Source organism: Scomber japonicus, chromosome 18 (assembly GCF_027409825.1).
Source record: "Scomber japonicus isolate fScoJap1 chromosome 18, fScoJap1.pri, whole genome shotgun sequence".
Classification (NCBI taxonomy): Eukaryota; Metazoa; Chordata; class Actinopteri; order Scombriformes; family Scombridae; genus Scomber; species Scomber japonicus.
Window position 1 is genome coordinate 27,700,891 of NC_070595.1, and position 11,582 is coordinate 27,712,472.

General features: G+C 44.3%; 2 protein-coding genes across 2 annotated transcripts in view; one reads left to right on the top strand and one right to left on the bottom strand.

Annotated features, from left to right (window-relative positions):
* The window catches only part of tmem104 (transmembrane protein 104), a 98,222-nt gene extending 87,117 nt beyond the window's left edge, over positions 1 to 11,105 (bottom strand). The window contains exons 1-4 of the mRNA XM_053338951.1: positions 10,858 to 11,105; positions 10,000 to 10,066; positions 7,662 to 7,783; positions 6,900 to 6,981 (exon numbers count right to left, since the gene is read on the bottom strand). Coding sequence (XP_053194926.1) covers positions 6,900 to 6,981; positions 7,662 to 7,783; positions 10,000 to 10,044 — 249 coding nt within the window. The 5' untranslated portion in view covers positions 10,045 to 10,066; positions 10,858 to 11,105. The remainder of the gene's footprint in view (positions 1 to 6,899; positions 6,982 to 7,661; positions 7,784 to 9,999; positions 10,067 to 10,857) is intronic.
* Positions 1 to 11,582, top strand: part of LOC128378601 (pentraxin fusion protein-like) — a 106,959-nt gene that overhangs the window by 54,782 nt on the left and 40,595 nt on the right. The window lies entirely within an intron of this gene.

The following is an 11,582-nucleotide window of genomic DNA, read 5'->3' on the forward strand; positions in this document are numbered from 1 at the left end:
CCTCAGTCCTTCTTTCCTTCCTTCCTTCCTCTTTTCCTTCCTCCCGCCTTTCCTTCCTCCCGCCTTTCCTCAGTTCTTCTTTCCTTCCTTCCTTCCTTCCTTCCTCCCTCCCTATCTCTCTTTCCTACCCCCTACCTTCCTTCCCTTGGTAATTGAGTACAGTCCTACCACTGACAGCTTCATCCAAATTGTTTTTTGGTGGGTTTTTTTATTTTTTTATTTTTTTTTGGGTGGCAAGAGAGCCATTTCATTTGTGCTCAAATTGGGCAATAAAACCTCTCTATCTCTCTCTTTCCTACCCCCTACCATCCTCCCTTCCTTCTTTCCTCCATCCCCCTTCCTTCCTTCCTTCCTTCCTTCCTTCCTTCCTTCCTTCCTTCCTTCCTCCCTCTCTTTCTTTTTTTCCTCCCCCCTACCTTCCTCCCTTCCTTCTTTCCTCAGTCCTTCTTTCCTTCCTTCCTTCCTCTTTTCCTTCCTCCCGACTTTCCTTCCTCCCGACTTTCCTCAGTTCTTCTTTCTTTCCTTCCTTCCTTCCTTCCTCCCTCCCTATCTCTCTTTCCTACCCCCTACCATCCTCCCTTCCTTCTTTCCTCCATCCCCCTTCCTTCCTTCCTCTCTCTTTCTTTTTTTCCTCCCCCCCTACCTTCCTCCCTTCCTTCTTTCCTCAGTCCTTCTTTCCTTCCTTCCTTCCTCTTTTCCTTCCTCCCGCCTTTCCTTCCTCCCGCCTTTCCTCAGTTCTTCTTTCCTTCCTTCCTTCCTCTTTTCCTTCCTCCCGCCTTTCCTTCCTCCCGCCTTTCCTCAGTTCTTCTTTCCTTCCTTCCTTCCTTCCTTCCTTCCTCCCTCCCTATCTCTCTTTCCTACCCCCTACCTTCCTTCCCTTGGTAATTGAGTACAGTCCTACCACTGACAGCTTCATCCAAATTGTTTTTGGGGGGTTTATTTATTTTTTTATTTTTTTATTTTTTTTGGGTGGCAAGAGAGCCATTTCATTTGTGCTTGAATTGGGCAATAAAACCTCTCTATCTCTCTATCTCTCTCTTTCCTACCCCCTACCATCCTCCCTTCCTTCTTTCCTCCATCCCCCTTCCTTCCTTCCTTCCTTCCTTCCTCTCTCTCTCTTTCTTTTTTTTCCTCCCCCCTACCTTCCTCCCTTCCTTCTTTCCTCAGTCCTTCTTTCCTTCCTTCCTTCCTCCCGCCTTTCCTTCCTCCCGCCTTTCCTCAGTCCTTCTTTCCTTCCTTCCTTCCTCTTTTCCTTCCTCCCGCCTTTCCTTCCTCCCGCCTTTCCTCAGTTCTTCTTTCCTTCCTTCCTTCCTTCCTTCCTTCCTTCCTTCCTCCCTCCCTATCTCTCTTTCCTACCCCCTCCTTCCTTCCCTTGGTAATTGAGTACAGTCCTACCACTGACAGCTTCATCCAAATTGTTTTTTTGGGGGGTTTATTTTTTTTTATTTTTTTTTTTTGGGTGGCAAGAGAGCCATTTCATTTGTGCTCGAATTGGGCAATAAAACCTCTCTATCTCTCTCTTTCCTTCCCCCTACCATCCTCCCTTCCTTCTTTCCTCCATCCCCCTTCCTTCCTTCCTTCCTTCCTTCCTCTCTCTTTCTTTTTTCCTCCCCCCTACCTTCCTCCCTTCCTTCTTTCCTCAGTCCTTCTTTCCTTCCTTCCTTCCTCTTTTCCTTCCTCCCGCCTTTCCTTCCTCCCGCCTTTCCTTCCTCCCGCCTTTCCTCAGTTCTTCTTTCCTTCCTTCCTTCCTCTTTTCCTTCCTCCCGCCTTTCCTTCCTCCCGCCTTTCCTTCCTCCCGCCTTTCCTCAGTTCTTCTTTCCTTCCTTCCTTCCTCTTTTCCTTCCTCCCGCCTTTCCTCAGTTCTTCTTTCCTTCCTTCCTTCCTCTTTTCCTTCCTCCCGCCTTTCCTCAGTTCTTCTTTCCTTCCTTCCTTCCTTCCTTCCTTCCTCCCTCCCTATCTCTCTTTCCTACCCCCCTACCTTCCTTCCCTTGGTAATTGAGTACAGTCCTACCACTGACAGCTTCATCCAAATTGTTTTTTGGGGGGTTTATTTATTTTTTTATTTTTTTTGGGTGGCAAGAGAGCCATTTCATTTGTGCTCGAATTGGGCAATAAAACAACAGCAGCCTTCTAACTACAAAATATATAGTTTGCTATTAGCTGTGAATTTATCTTCAAGCTTTTGGGTTATGAAATATTCCTCAGTCCAGATGTCAGATGTTTACTGGGGGGGGGGGGGGGGGGGGCTTTGTAGTCATTGTTTCTCTCAGTTGAAGGAGTCGCTTGTTTTGTGTGGTCATAAACTTCAGCTCCAATTAAGAAAGACATTACTGATGAGAAAAGGTCACCACGCTTTTTAAACGCTTGAGACGTGCAGAGGGAGTAGATCTGTGGCTCACCGCGTTGTAAAGACATCCATCCATCCACATCCATCCATCCACATCCACCCATCCACATCCATCCATCCACATCCACCCATACACATCCACCCATCCACATCCATCCATCCACATCCATCCATCCTACGTCATACGTCTCTGTACAGTTCCCACTACATACTGTAGCTCAACTTTAACCCTTCCTGTCGTCCTCCTGGGTCAAAGTGACCCCTTTCTGTTTTGACTGTTCCTTCTTTCCTCCATCCTTCCATCCTTCTGTCCTCCCTTCCCTTCTTCCCTTCCTTCCATCCTTTCCTTCCTTCTTTGCTCCCCCCTACCTTCCTCCCTTCCTTCTTTCCTCAGTCCTTCTTTCCTTCCTTCCTTCCTCTTTTCCTTCCTTCCTCCCTCCTTCCTTCCTTCCTTCCTCCCTCCTTTCCTCGGTTCTTCTTTCCTTCCTTTCTTTCATCTTTCTTTCCTCGATCCTTGATTCCTTCCTTCCTTCCTCTTTTCCCATCTCCCTCCATCCTTCCTCCCTTCCTCTGTCCTTCCTTCCTTCCTTCATCCCGCCCTTCCTTCCTCCCTCCCTCCCTATCTCTCTCTTTCCTCCCCCCTACCTTCTTCCCTTCCTTCTTTCCTCTGTCCTTCTTTCCTCCGTCCTTCCTTCTTTCCTCACTCCCTCCCTCCCTCCCTTCCATCTTCCTCCATTCCTTCCTTCATCTCTCTCTTTCTTTCCTCTCCCCTAACCTTCCTCCCTTCCTTCCTCTTTTCCTTTCCACCTCCCTTCTTCCTTCCTTCCTTCTTCCTACCTTCCTTCATTCCTTCATTCCTTCCTCCATCCCCCTTTCTTCCTTCCTTCCTTCCTCCCTCCCTCTCCCTCTCTCTTTGCTTCCTCCCTCCTACCAAGAATTTTCTGAAGTCTATTTTTTGAGAATCAATGAAACAAACTACATCCAGCATGCTGCTGCTTATAAATGAGTGTGTGGCTCAGTGTGGTTTAACATCAGCTGAAATATGAACATCACTCTCTGAACTTCTGTTTATTTTGACACAGATTATTTTACAGGTTAGTTAATTCTGTTATTAGCTGCCTAAACATTCTTCACTCTGTCAGAACAAGACCTGTAAGCACATTAACAAAGACAGGAAATGTCCCTGAGCATCATTTATACCAACATTAGTTCCACTTTATTCACCTACTGGGTGTAAATAGTGTTCGGCTTAATGTCTTATTAGCCGATCTCCCTCCGACGGAGAAGAACATTTACTCCTTTAATATTTGGTTTATCTGTCAAATCCTTACAGCAAATAGAGAACCATCCCTCCAGTCATAAGCCTATTAAATGTATTTAGGAAGGAAGGAAGGGAAAGAAAGAGGAGAGGAAGGAAGGAAGGAAGGAAGGAAGGAAGGAAAGAAAGAGGAGAGGAAGGAAGGAAGGAAGGAAGGAAAAGAAGACAGGAAGGAAAGAGGAAAGGAAGGAAGGAAGGAAAAGAAGACAGGAAGGAAAAGAAGACAGGAAGGAAAAGAAGACAGGAAGGAAGGAAGGAAGGAAGGAAGGAATGAAAGAAAGAGGAAAGGAAGGAAGGAAAGAAGGAAGGAAGGAAGGAAGGAAGGAAGAAAGGAAGAAAGGAAGGAAAGAAGGAAGGAAGGAAAAGAAGACAGGAAGGAAAGAGGAAAGAAAGGAAGGAAGGAAGGAAGGAAGGAAGAGGAAAGGAAGGAAAAGAAGACAGGAAGGAAAGAGGAAAGGAAGGAAGGAAGGAAAGAAGGAAGGAAGGAAAGGAAGGAAGGAACGAAGGAAGGAAGGAAGGAAAAGAAGACAGGAAGGAAAGAGGAAAGAAAGGAAGGAAGGAAGGAAGGAAGGAAGGAAGGAAAAGAAGACAGGAAGGAAGGAAAGAAGGAAGGAAGGAAAGAGGAAAGGAACGAGGAAAGGAAGGAAGGAAGGAAGGAAGGAAGGAAGGAAGGAAGGAAAGAAGGAAGGAAGGAAGGAAGGAAGGAAGGAAGGAAGGAAGGAAGGAAGGAAGGAAGGAAGGAAGGAAGGAAGGAAGGAAGGAAGGAAGGAAAAGAAGACAGGAAGGAAAGAGGAAAGGAAGGAAGGAGAAGAACATTTACTCCTTTAATATTTGGTTTATCTGTCAAATCCTTACAGCAAATAGAGAACCATCCCTCCAGGCAACAGCCTATTAAATGTATTTAGGAAGGAAGGAAGGAAGGAAGGAAGGAAGGAAAAGAAGACAGGAAGGAAGGAAGGAAGGAAGGAAGGAAGGAAGGAAGGAAGGAAGGAAGGAAGGAAGGAAGGAAGGAAGGAAGGAAAAGAAGACAGGAAGGAAGGAAGGAAGGAAAAGAAGACAGGAAGGAAGAAAGGAAGGAAGGAAGGAAGGAAGAAAGGAAGGAAAGAAGGAAGGAAAGAAAGAGGAAAGGAAGGATGAAGGAAGGAAGGAAGGAAGGAAGGAAGGAAGGAAAAGAAGACAGGAAGGAAAGTGGAAAGAAAGGAAGGAAGGAAGGAAGGAGGGAAGGAAGGAAGGAAGGAAGGAAGGAAAGAAGGAAGGAAGGAAAGAAGACAGGAAGGAAAGAGGAAAGGAAGGAAGGAAGGAAAGAAGGAAGGAAGGAAAAGAAGACAGGAAGGAAAAGAAGACAGGATGGAAGGAAGGAAGGAAGGAACAAAGGAAGAAAGGAAGGAAGGAAAAGAAGACAGGAAGGAAAGAGGAAAGGAAGGAAGGAAGGAAGGAAGGAAAAGAAGACAGGAAGGAAAGAGGAAAGGAAGGAAGGAAGGAAGGAAGGAAGGAAAGAAGGAAGGAAAGAAGACAGGAAGGAAAAGAAGACAGGAAGGAAAGAGGAAAGGAAGGAAGGAAGGAAGGATGGAAGGAAGAAAGGAAGAAAGGAAGGAAGGAAGGAAAGAAAGGAAGGAAGGAAGGAAGGAAAGAAAGAAGGAAAGAAGGAAGGAAGGAAAAGAAGACAGGAAGGAAAAGAAGACAGGAAGGAAAGAGGAAAGGAAGGAAGGAAGGAGGGAAGGAAGGAAGGAAGGAAGGAAGGAAGGAAGGAAGGAAGGAAGGAAGAAAGGAAGGAAGGAAAGAAAGAAAGAGGAAAGGAAGGAAGGAAAAGAAGAAAGGAAAGAAGGAAGGAAAGAAAAGAAGACAGGAAGTAAAGAGGAAAGGAAGGAAGGAAGGAAGAAAGGAAGAAAGGAAGGAAGGAAGGAAAGAAAGAAAGAGGAAAGGAAGGAAGGAAAAGAAGAAAGGAAAGAAGGAAGGAAGGAAAAGAAGACAGGAAGTAAAGAGGAAAGGAAGGAAGGAAGGAAGGAAGGAAGGAAAAGAAGACAGGAAGGAAAGAGGAAGGAAGGAAGGAAGGAAGGAAAGAAAGAGGAAAGGAAAAGAAGACAGGAAGGAAAGAGGAAAGGAAGGAAGGAGAACCATCCCTCCAGCCAACAGCCTATTAAATGTATTTACTTATAGACCAGGGGGTGTCAAACATGCGGCCCGCGGGCCAGAACCGGCCCGTCTAGGGGTTCAATCCGGCCCACTTTCCTTCCTGTGTTCTTTGTTCCTTCCTACCTTCCTTTTTCCCTTTCTTCGTTCCTTCTGTCCTTCCTCCCTTTCTTTCTTCTGTCCTTCCTTCCATCTGTCCTCCCTCCCTTCCTTTTTTCCTTCCTTCCGTCCTTCCATCTGTCCTCCCTACCTTCCTTTCTTCCTTCCTTCCGTCCTTCCATCTGTCCTTCCTTCCTTTCTTACATCTGTCCTTCCTTCCATCCGTCCTTCCTCCCTACCTTCCTTTTTTCCTTTCTTCGTTCCTCTCTTCCTTCCTTCCTTCCCTCTGTACTTCCTTCCATCTGACCTTCCTTTTTTCTTTCCATCTGTCCTTCATACCTTTCTTACTTCTGTTATTCCTTCCTCCCTTCCTTCTGTCTGTCTGTCCATTCTTCCTTTTGCCTGTCTTTCTTCCCTTCCTTCCTTCCTTCCCTCCTTCTTTCCTTCCCTTTGTCTGTCTGTCCATCCTTCCTTTTGCCTCCTTCTTTCCTTCCTTCCCTTTGTCTGTCTGTCTGTCCTTCCTTTTGCCTGTCTTTCCGTCTTTCCTTCTTTCCTTCCTTCCTTCCTTCCTTCCTTCCTTCCCTTTGTCTGTCTGTCTGTCCTTCCTTTTGCCTGTCTTTCTTTCCTTCCTTCCTTCCTTCCTTCCTTCCTTTTGTCTGTCTGTCCGTCCTTCCTTTTGCCTGTCTTTCTTCCCTTCCTTCCTTCCTTCCCTTTGTCTGTCTGTCCGTCCTTCCTTCCTTTTGCCTGTCTTTCCATCTTTCCTTCCTTCCCTCCCTCCTTCTTTCCTTCCTTTCATCTGTCTGTCTGTCCTTCCTTTTGCCTGTTTTTCCTTCCTTCCTTCCTTCCTTCCTTCCTTCCTTCCTTCCCTCCATCTTTTTAATGATCCGGCCCACATGAGATCAAATTGGTCTGAATGTGGCCCTTGAATGAAGATGAGTTTGACTCCTCTGTTATAGAGTAAGAGAGAAGAGACTTCTGCTCCTTCTCGAGACTTTATTATCTCACCTCTTCCTGCTCTCTCCTCTTCCAGCGCAGCTGAGCGTTGGCCGCCGCCATCGCCTCGATCATGAAGGTGGTGGTCATGTAGCTGAAGAGAGGAGAGGAGGAGAGGAGGAGAGGAAGAGAGGAAGAGAGGAAGAGAGGAAGACACACACGAGTTAACAAGCTGCTATTAATGACACTGATGTGGAAATGAAGGAGTTCTAACATCTTTATAGCCATCAGCTGTCCAATACTAATATTCTTCATTCACTGCAATGCAACCACATATCAAACATCTTAGGGAAGGAAGGAAGGAAGGAAGGAAGGACGGAAGGAAGGAAGGAAGGAGGGGAGGGAGGAAAGAAGGAAGGAAGGAAGGAAAGGAAGGGAGAAAGGGAGAAAGGGAGGAAGGCAGGAAGGAACAAAGTAAGGAAAGAAGGAAAAGAAGACAGGAAGGAAAGAAGGAAGGAAGGAAGGAAAAGAAGACAGGAAGAAAAGAGGAAAGGAAGGAAGGAAGGAAGAGGGGGAGGGAGGAAGGAAGGAAGGAAGGAAAGGAAGGGAGAAAGGGAGGACGGGAGGAAGCCATCATTCTTTATTCACTGCAATGCAACCACATGTCAAACATCTTAGGGAAGGAAGGAAGGACAAGAAGACAGGAAGGAAGGAAGGACAAGAAGACAGGAAGGAAAGGAAGGAAGGAAGGACAAGAAGATAGGAACGAAAGAGGAAAGGAAGAGGAAAGGAAGGAAGGAAGGACAAAGGAGGCAGGACTACGACGAGACTCACCTCATGAACCCTAAAAAGGAGATGAGAGCGATGCTGACCACCCAACCGGCTGTGGCGAAGGCTTTGGGCATCGTCAGAGCTCCTGTTCCCACGATCAGATTGAACATATACACCAACCCCACCTGGAGGAGACATGACGGAGGGTCAAAGACAAGTCTAACATAACATCTAACATGGCCCTGCTGAGATTATACAGTTTATTTTATTCATGCGGCACTTTGCTCCGGGAATAAAATGTAAGCACACATTTAAAAACCCCAAAAGTAATCAGATTAACCCTCCTGTTGTCCTCGAGTCATTGGTCAATCAACCTGTCAATCAGGACGTAGCCACGCCCTAATGCATAACCTGCTTTATCGTCACATATAAAATCAGGGAGGCCAAAATGTCCCAAATGAACATCATACTGCATTGAAGAAGGCTTTAAACTAGCGATTGAGACCATAAACACATTTTGAAAACGTTTACTGAGGTTAGAAATCAAGTGAGAAGTTGGTGAATTCTCCATTGACTTGTATAGAGATGGTCGCCCCCTGGTGGCCTTTTGATAGAATGCAGTTCTGGGGTTGAGCGTGGCTCGGCGGGTGGCGCGCCCGCCCCATGTGTTGAGGCTATAGTCCTCGTTGCAGGCGGCCCCGGTTCGGGTCCCGAGCCGAGCGGTCTTGTCCTGCGTGTCATTCCCCCCTCTCTGCCTCCTGTTTCCTGTCTCTCTACACTGTCCTGAACATTAAAGGCAAAAAAAGCCCAAAAAATATACTTTAAAAAAAAAAAGAATGCAGTTCTAAGTTACTTCTGTGTTGGCCTCATTTCAGAGGACCAGAACTCCCCGCCTGGTTAAACCTCAGACACACCTGAGGTTACACTAGAGTATCAAGTGTTCCTCTGCACACTGGTTGATTAACACCAGACAACTACTGTCAAGGAAGCCAAATGGGCTAATTAGGAAGCACTTACCCCTATCGGGTATCAGAGTGCTTAAATGATTTAAAGATTCGGCTTCCTGGAAAAAAAAAAAAAAAAAAAAAAAGAAAAATCATCTGACCAGCAGAAGTTAATGCTTTGTGACGACGTCATGCCGACATAAGCAAAGTTAGGGACTTAAATGACGCCGTTAAAGCTGAGTAAGGACCATAAAGAGGCCTGATGTGACAGAAAGAGGATGTGTAAGCATTTTAGCTTCCTCTTTTATTTTTCACTCCACTTTTATAATGCACCGTCTAAAAGTTACACAGACCTTCATTTTCATTTGTCTGATAACCCAAAGAATGTTTAATCAGTATGATACCTTCCTCTGTCTTGAGTTAATATAATGAGCAGTCAGTTTATGTCGCTCAGGAGAAGAAGAAGAAGAAGAAGAAGAAGAAGAAGAAGAAGAAGAAGAGTTAAATGTTAATGTGTTAGAAATTAGAGGCCTAACCCTGACCCTAGTAACACAACTCCCTTCTACAAATAACTAAATAAACGCAAAGCTCCTTTAACCCTTTATAGGACATCATTGAAAGGAAGGGAGGAAGGAAGGAAGGAAGGATGGAAAGAAGGAAGGATGGAAGGAAGGAAGGAAGGAAGGATGCAAGGACGGAAGGAAGGAAGGAAGGAAGGAAGGAAGGATGGAAAGAAGGAAGGGAGGAGAGAAGGAGGGAGGGAGGAAGGACAGATGGAAGTAAGGAAAGGTAGGAAGGAAGGACGGAGGAAGGAAAGAAGGAAGGGAGGAGAGAAGGAGGGAGGGAGGAAGGACAGATGGAAGTAAGGAAAGGAAGGAAGGAAGGACGGAGGAAGGAAAGAAAGAAGGGAAGAGAGAAGGAATGAGGGAGGAAGGACAGATGGAAGGAAGGAAAGGAAGGAAGGACGGAGGAAATAAGGAACGAGGGAGGGAGAAAGGAAAAGAGGAAGGGAAGAAAGAAGGCAGGGAGGAAGGAAAGGAAGGAAGGAAGGAAGGAAGGAAGGATATCTTGGGATATTTACAGAAGTTACTAAATATAATTATTTGCCCAATAAAGGGTTAAATCCCAATGAATGTAATATATCCCCTCGTTGCATCTAATCCTGCACCTTGGAAGAGGAAATGCTGTGTTGATGCCAGTTTCCCACTTACATACAATCTTTAATTGTGTTGTAAATCTGTTATATTCTTAAAGTAATTAGAAGAAATAAACATATAAAGTTGAATTTTCACTGCAAACCTGAAAAAAACTGGCCTATCATTGAACCTAAATGCTGACCCATGCTCTTAGGTAGTTAAAAACCTATAAGAAAAGTCACATTTTTACAGTTACAAGTCATTTAAACATGCCTGAACTCGTTATATAATCATCCACAGAGTCAAACATATGATACTCACAAATGGGGAGTAGGGTTCGCCTGTATCCGTGATGCCACCTGCCATGGTTGAAGACACCTGTCCTCACCTGAAGGGGGAAAATTAACAGGTTTTTTTTTTTTTAATACACTGAGAAATAGTACAAAGCAGCCACTGAAGAAGATGTGATATTTTATTTGTGCAGGTAGTTGAAGCCTAGTTCTGTTTTATCTTTATCAAACTCACATTTCCTTTACTGACAGTGCAGTATTTACCAAAAAAACAAAACAGACTGTACCAAGTTTATTATGCAAGAATGAGAGCTCAAAATATAGACAACAAGTGGTTTCACAATATCTGTCCTCAATGGCAACAAGAACTCCACTCACATATTTAGCTATTTAATATTAATTTTCACGTCGTCAAGAAAGCACATACGTTTAAAAAGTAGATTTAATGTTTTTCTGATAGTTTACATGTCCCTTAATAATTCGGCATACATGTAATCCACAAAGCAGCACGTTTTATATAAGAAAATAAGTATTTTAGTAAAGATATTATTACAGTCCTGTGTGGCTACAGTGATTATAAGAGCTGCCAATTCTTTCTTTCCTTCTTTCTTTAATTTGACAGTGTACTACAGGGTGTAAAACTAACAGCAGCAACTATCCTAGTTTGTTTTAAATAATCTTATCTAAATCACAGTTTTTTTTTGTAATGATCTCCAGTGAGGTGATATTGCTTAGCTTGCATCGCAGCTGGCAGCTTGCTATCATCACACAAAACTACATCAACATAGCATAGAAATGTTAATGTCATTAATCTTAATACAGTGATAAAAAGTGAGAAGTATCCTGCAGCTCTTGTTATTTTCAAAAACATAAACAAAGCTCAGCTCACCTTACTTCTCTCCACAACAGGGTCTCTCGCTAAGTTAGCTGCTAGGTTAGCAAGATGCTCCAAAAGCTGTCAGTTTTACCTAAAATCCACACTAAACTAAACTAAAAAAACAGAGCAATGACGGCTAACATTAAATAAACCGAAAGGAAATTAAACCGAAAGCTACGACAGCTACGCTTTCCCCCCCAGCTAGAGAGGACCTCAGCTACCAGAAACAGTAAACTTAGCGTCCAGCTGACTGTACGTCAAGCTAGATGTGATGTAAAAATACACTTCCCGTATAGGAATTTCAGAATAAAACGTTCTATTCACTCGCGCCCTTTTGTTGCGGCGTTGGATGACACGGTGGAGCTTTTATTCTGAAATCCAAAAGGATATGGGTTTGTTATTATTATATTAAACTTGCCTCGCTCGTTAGTCGGTTCGCTCGGTTAGTGTTTTACTCGGATTTTAATTGAAGCGGTGCAATTAAGTCGTATGTTTTGAGTTTATGTTCATCCTCTGTGTCATATATCTCCGCACATGTAACACGATGTTCACCATTAATGTCTTTCAATATACTGAGTGTTATTTAAATAATCAATAAATCAGGAAATCTTTAAATTATGTTGTTGCCTGAATTTGTTTTAACCTCCCGCCCTTCCGCGCTGCTCAGGCTGTCAAAACGACCAAACCCCCTCACTGGTGTGTATTGTCATATGACATATGACACGTGTACAAGTCAT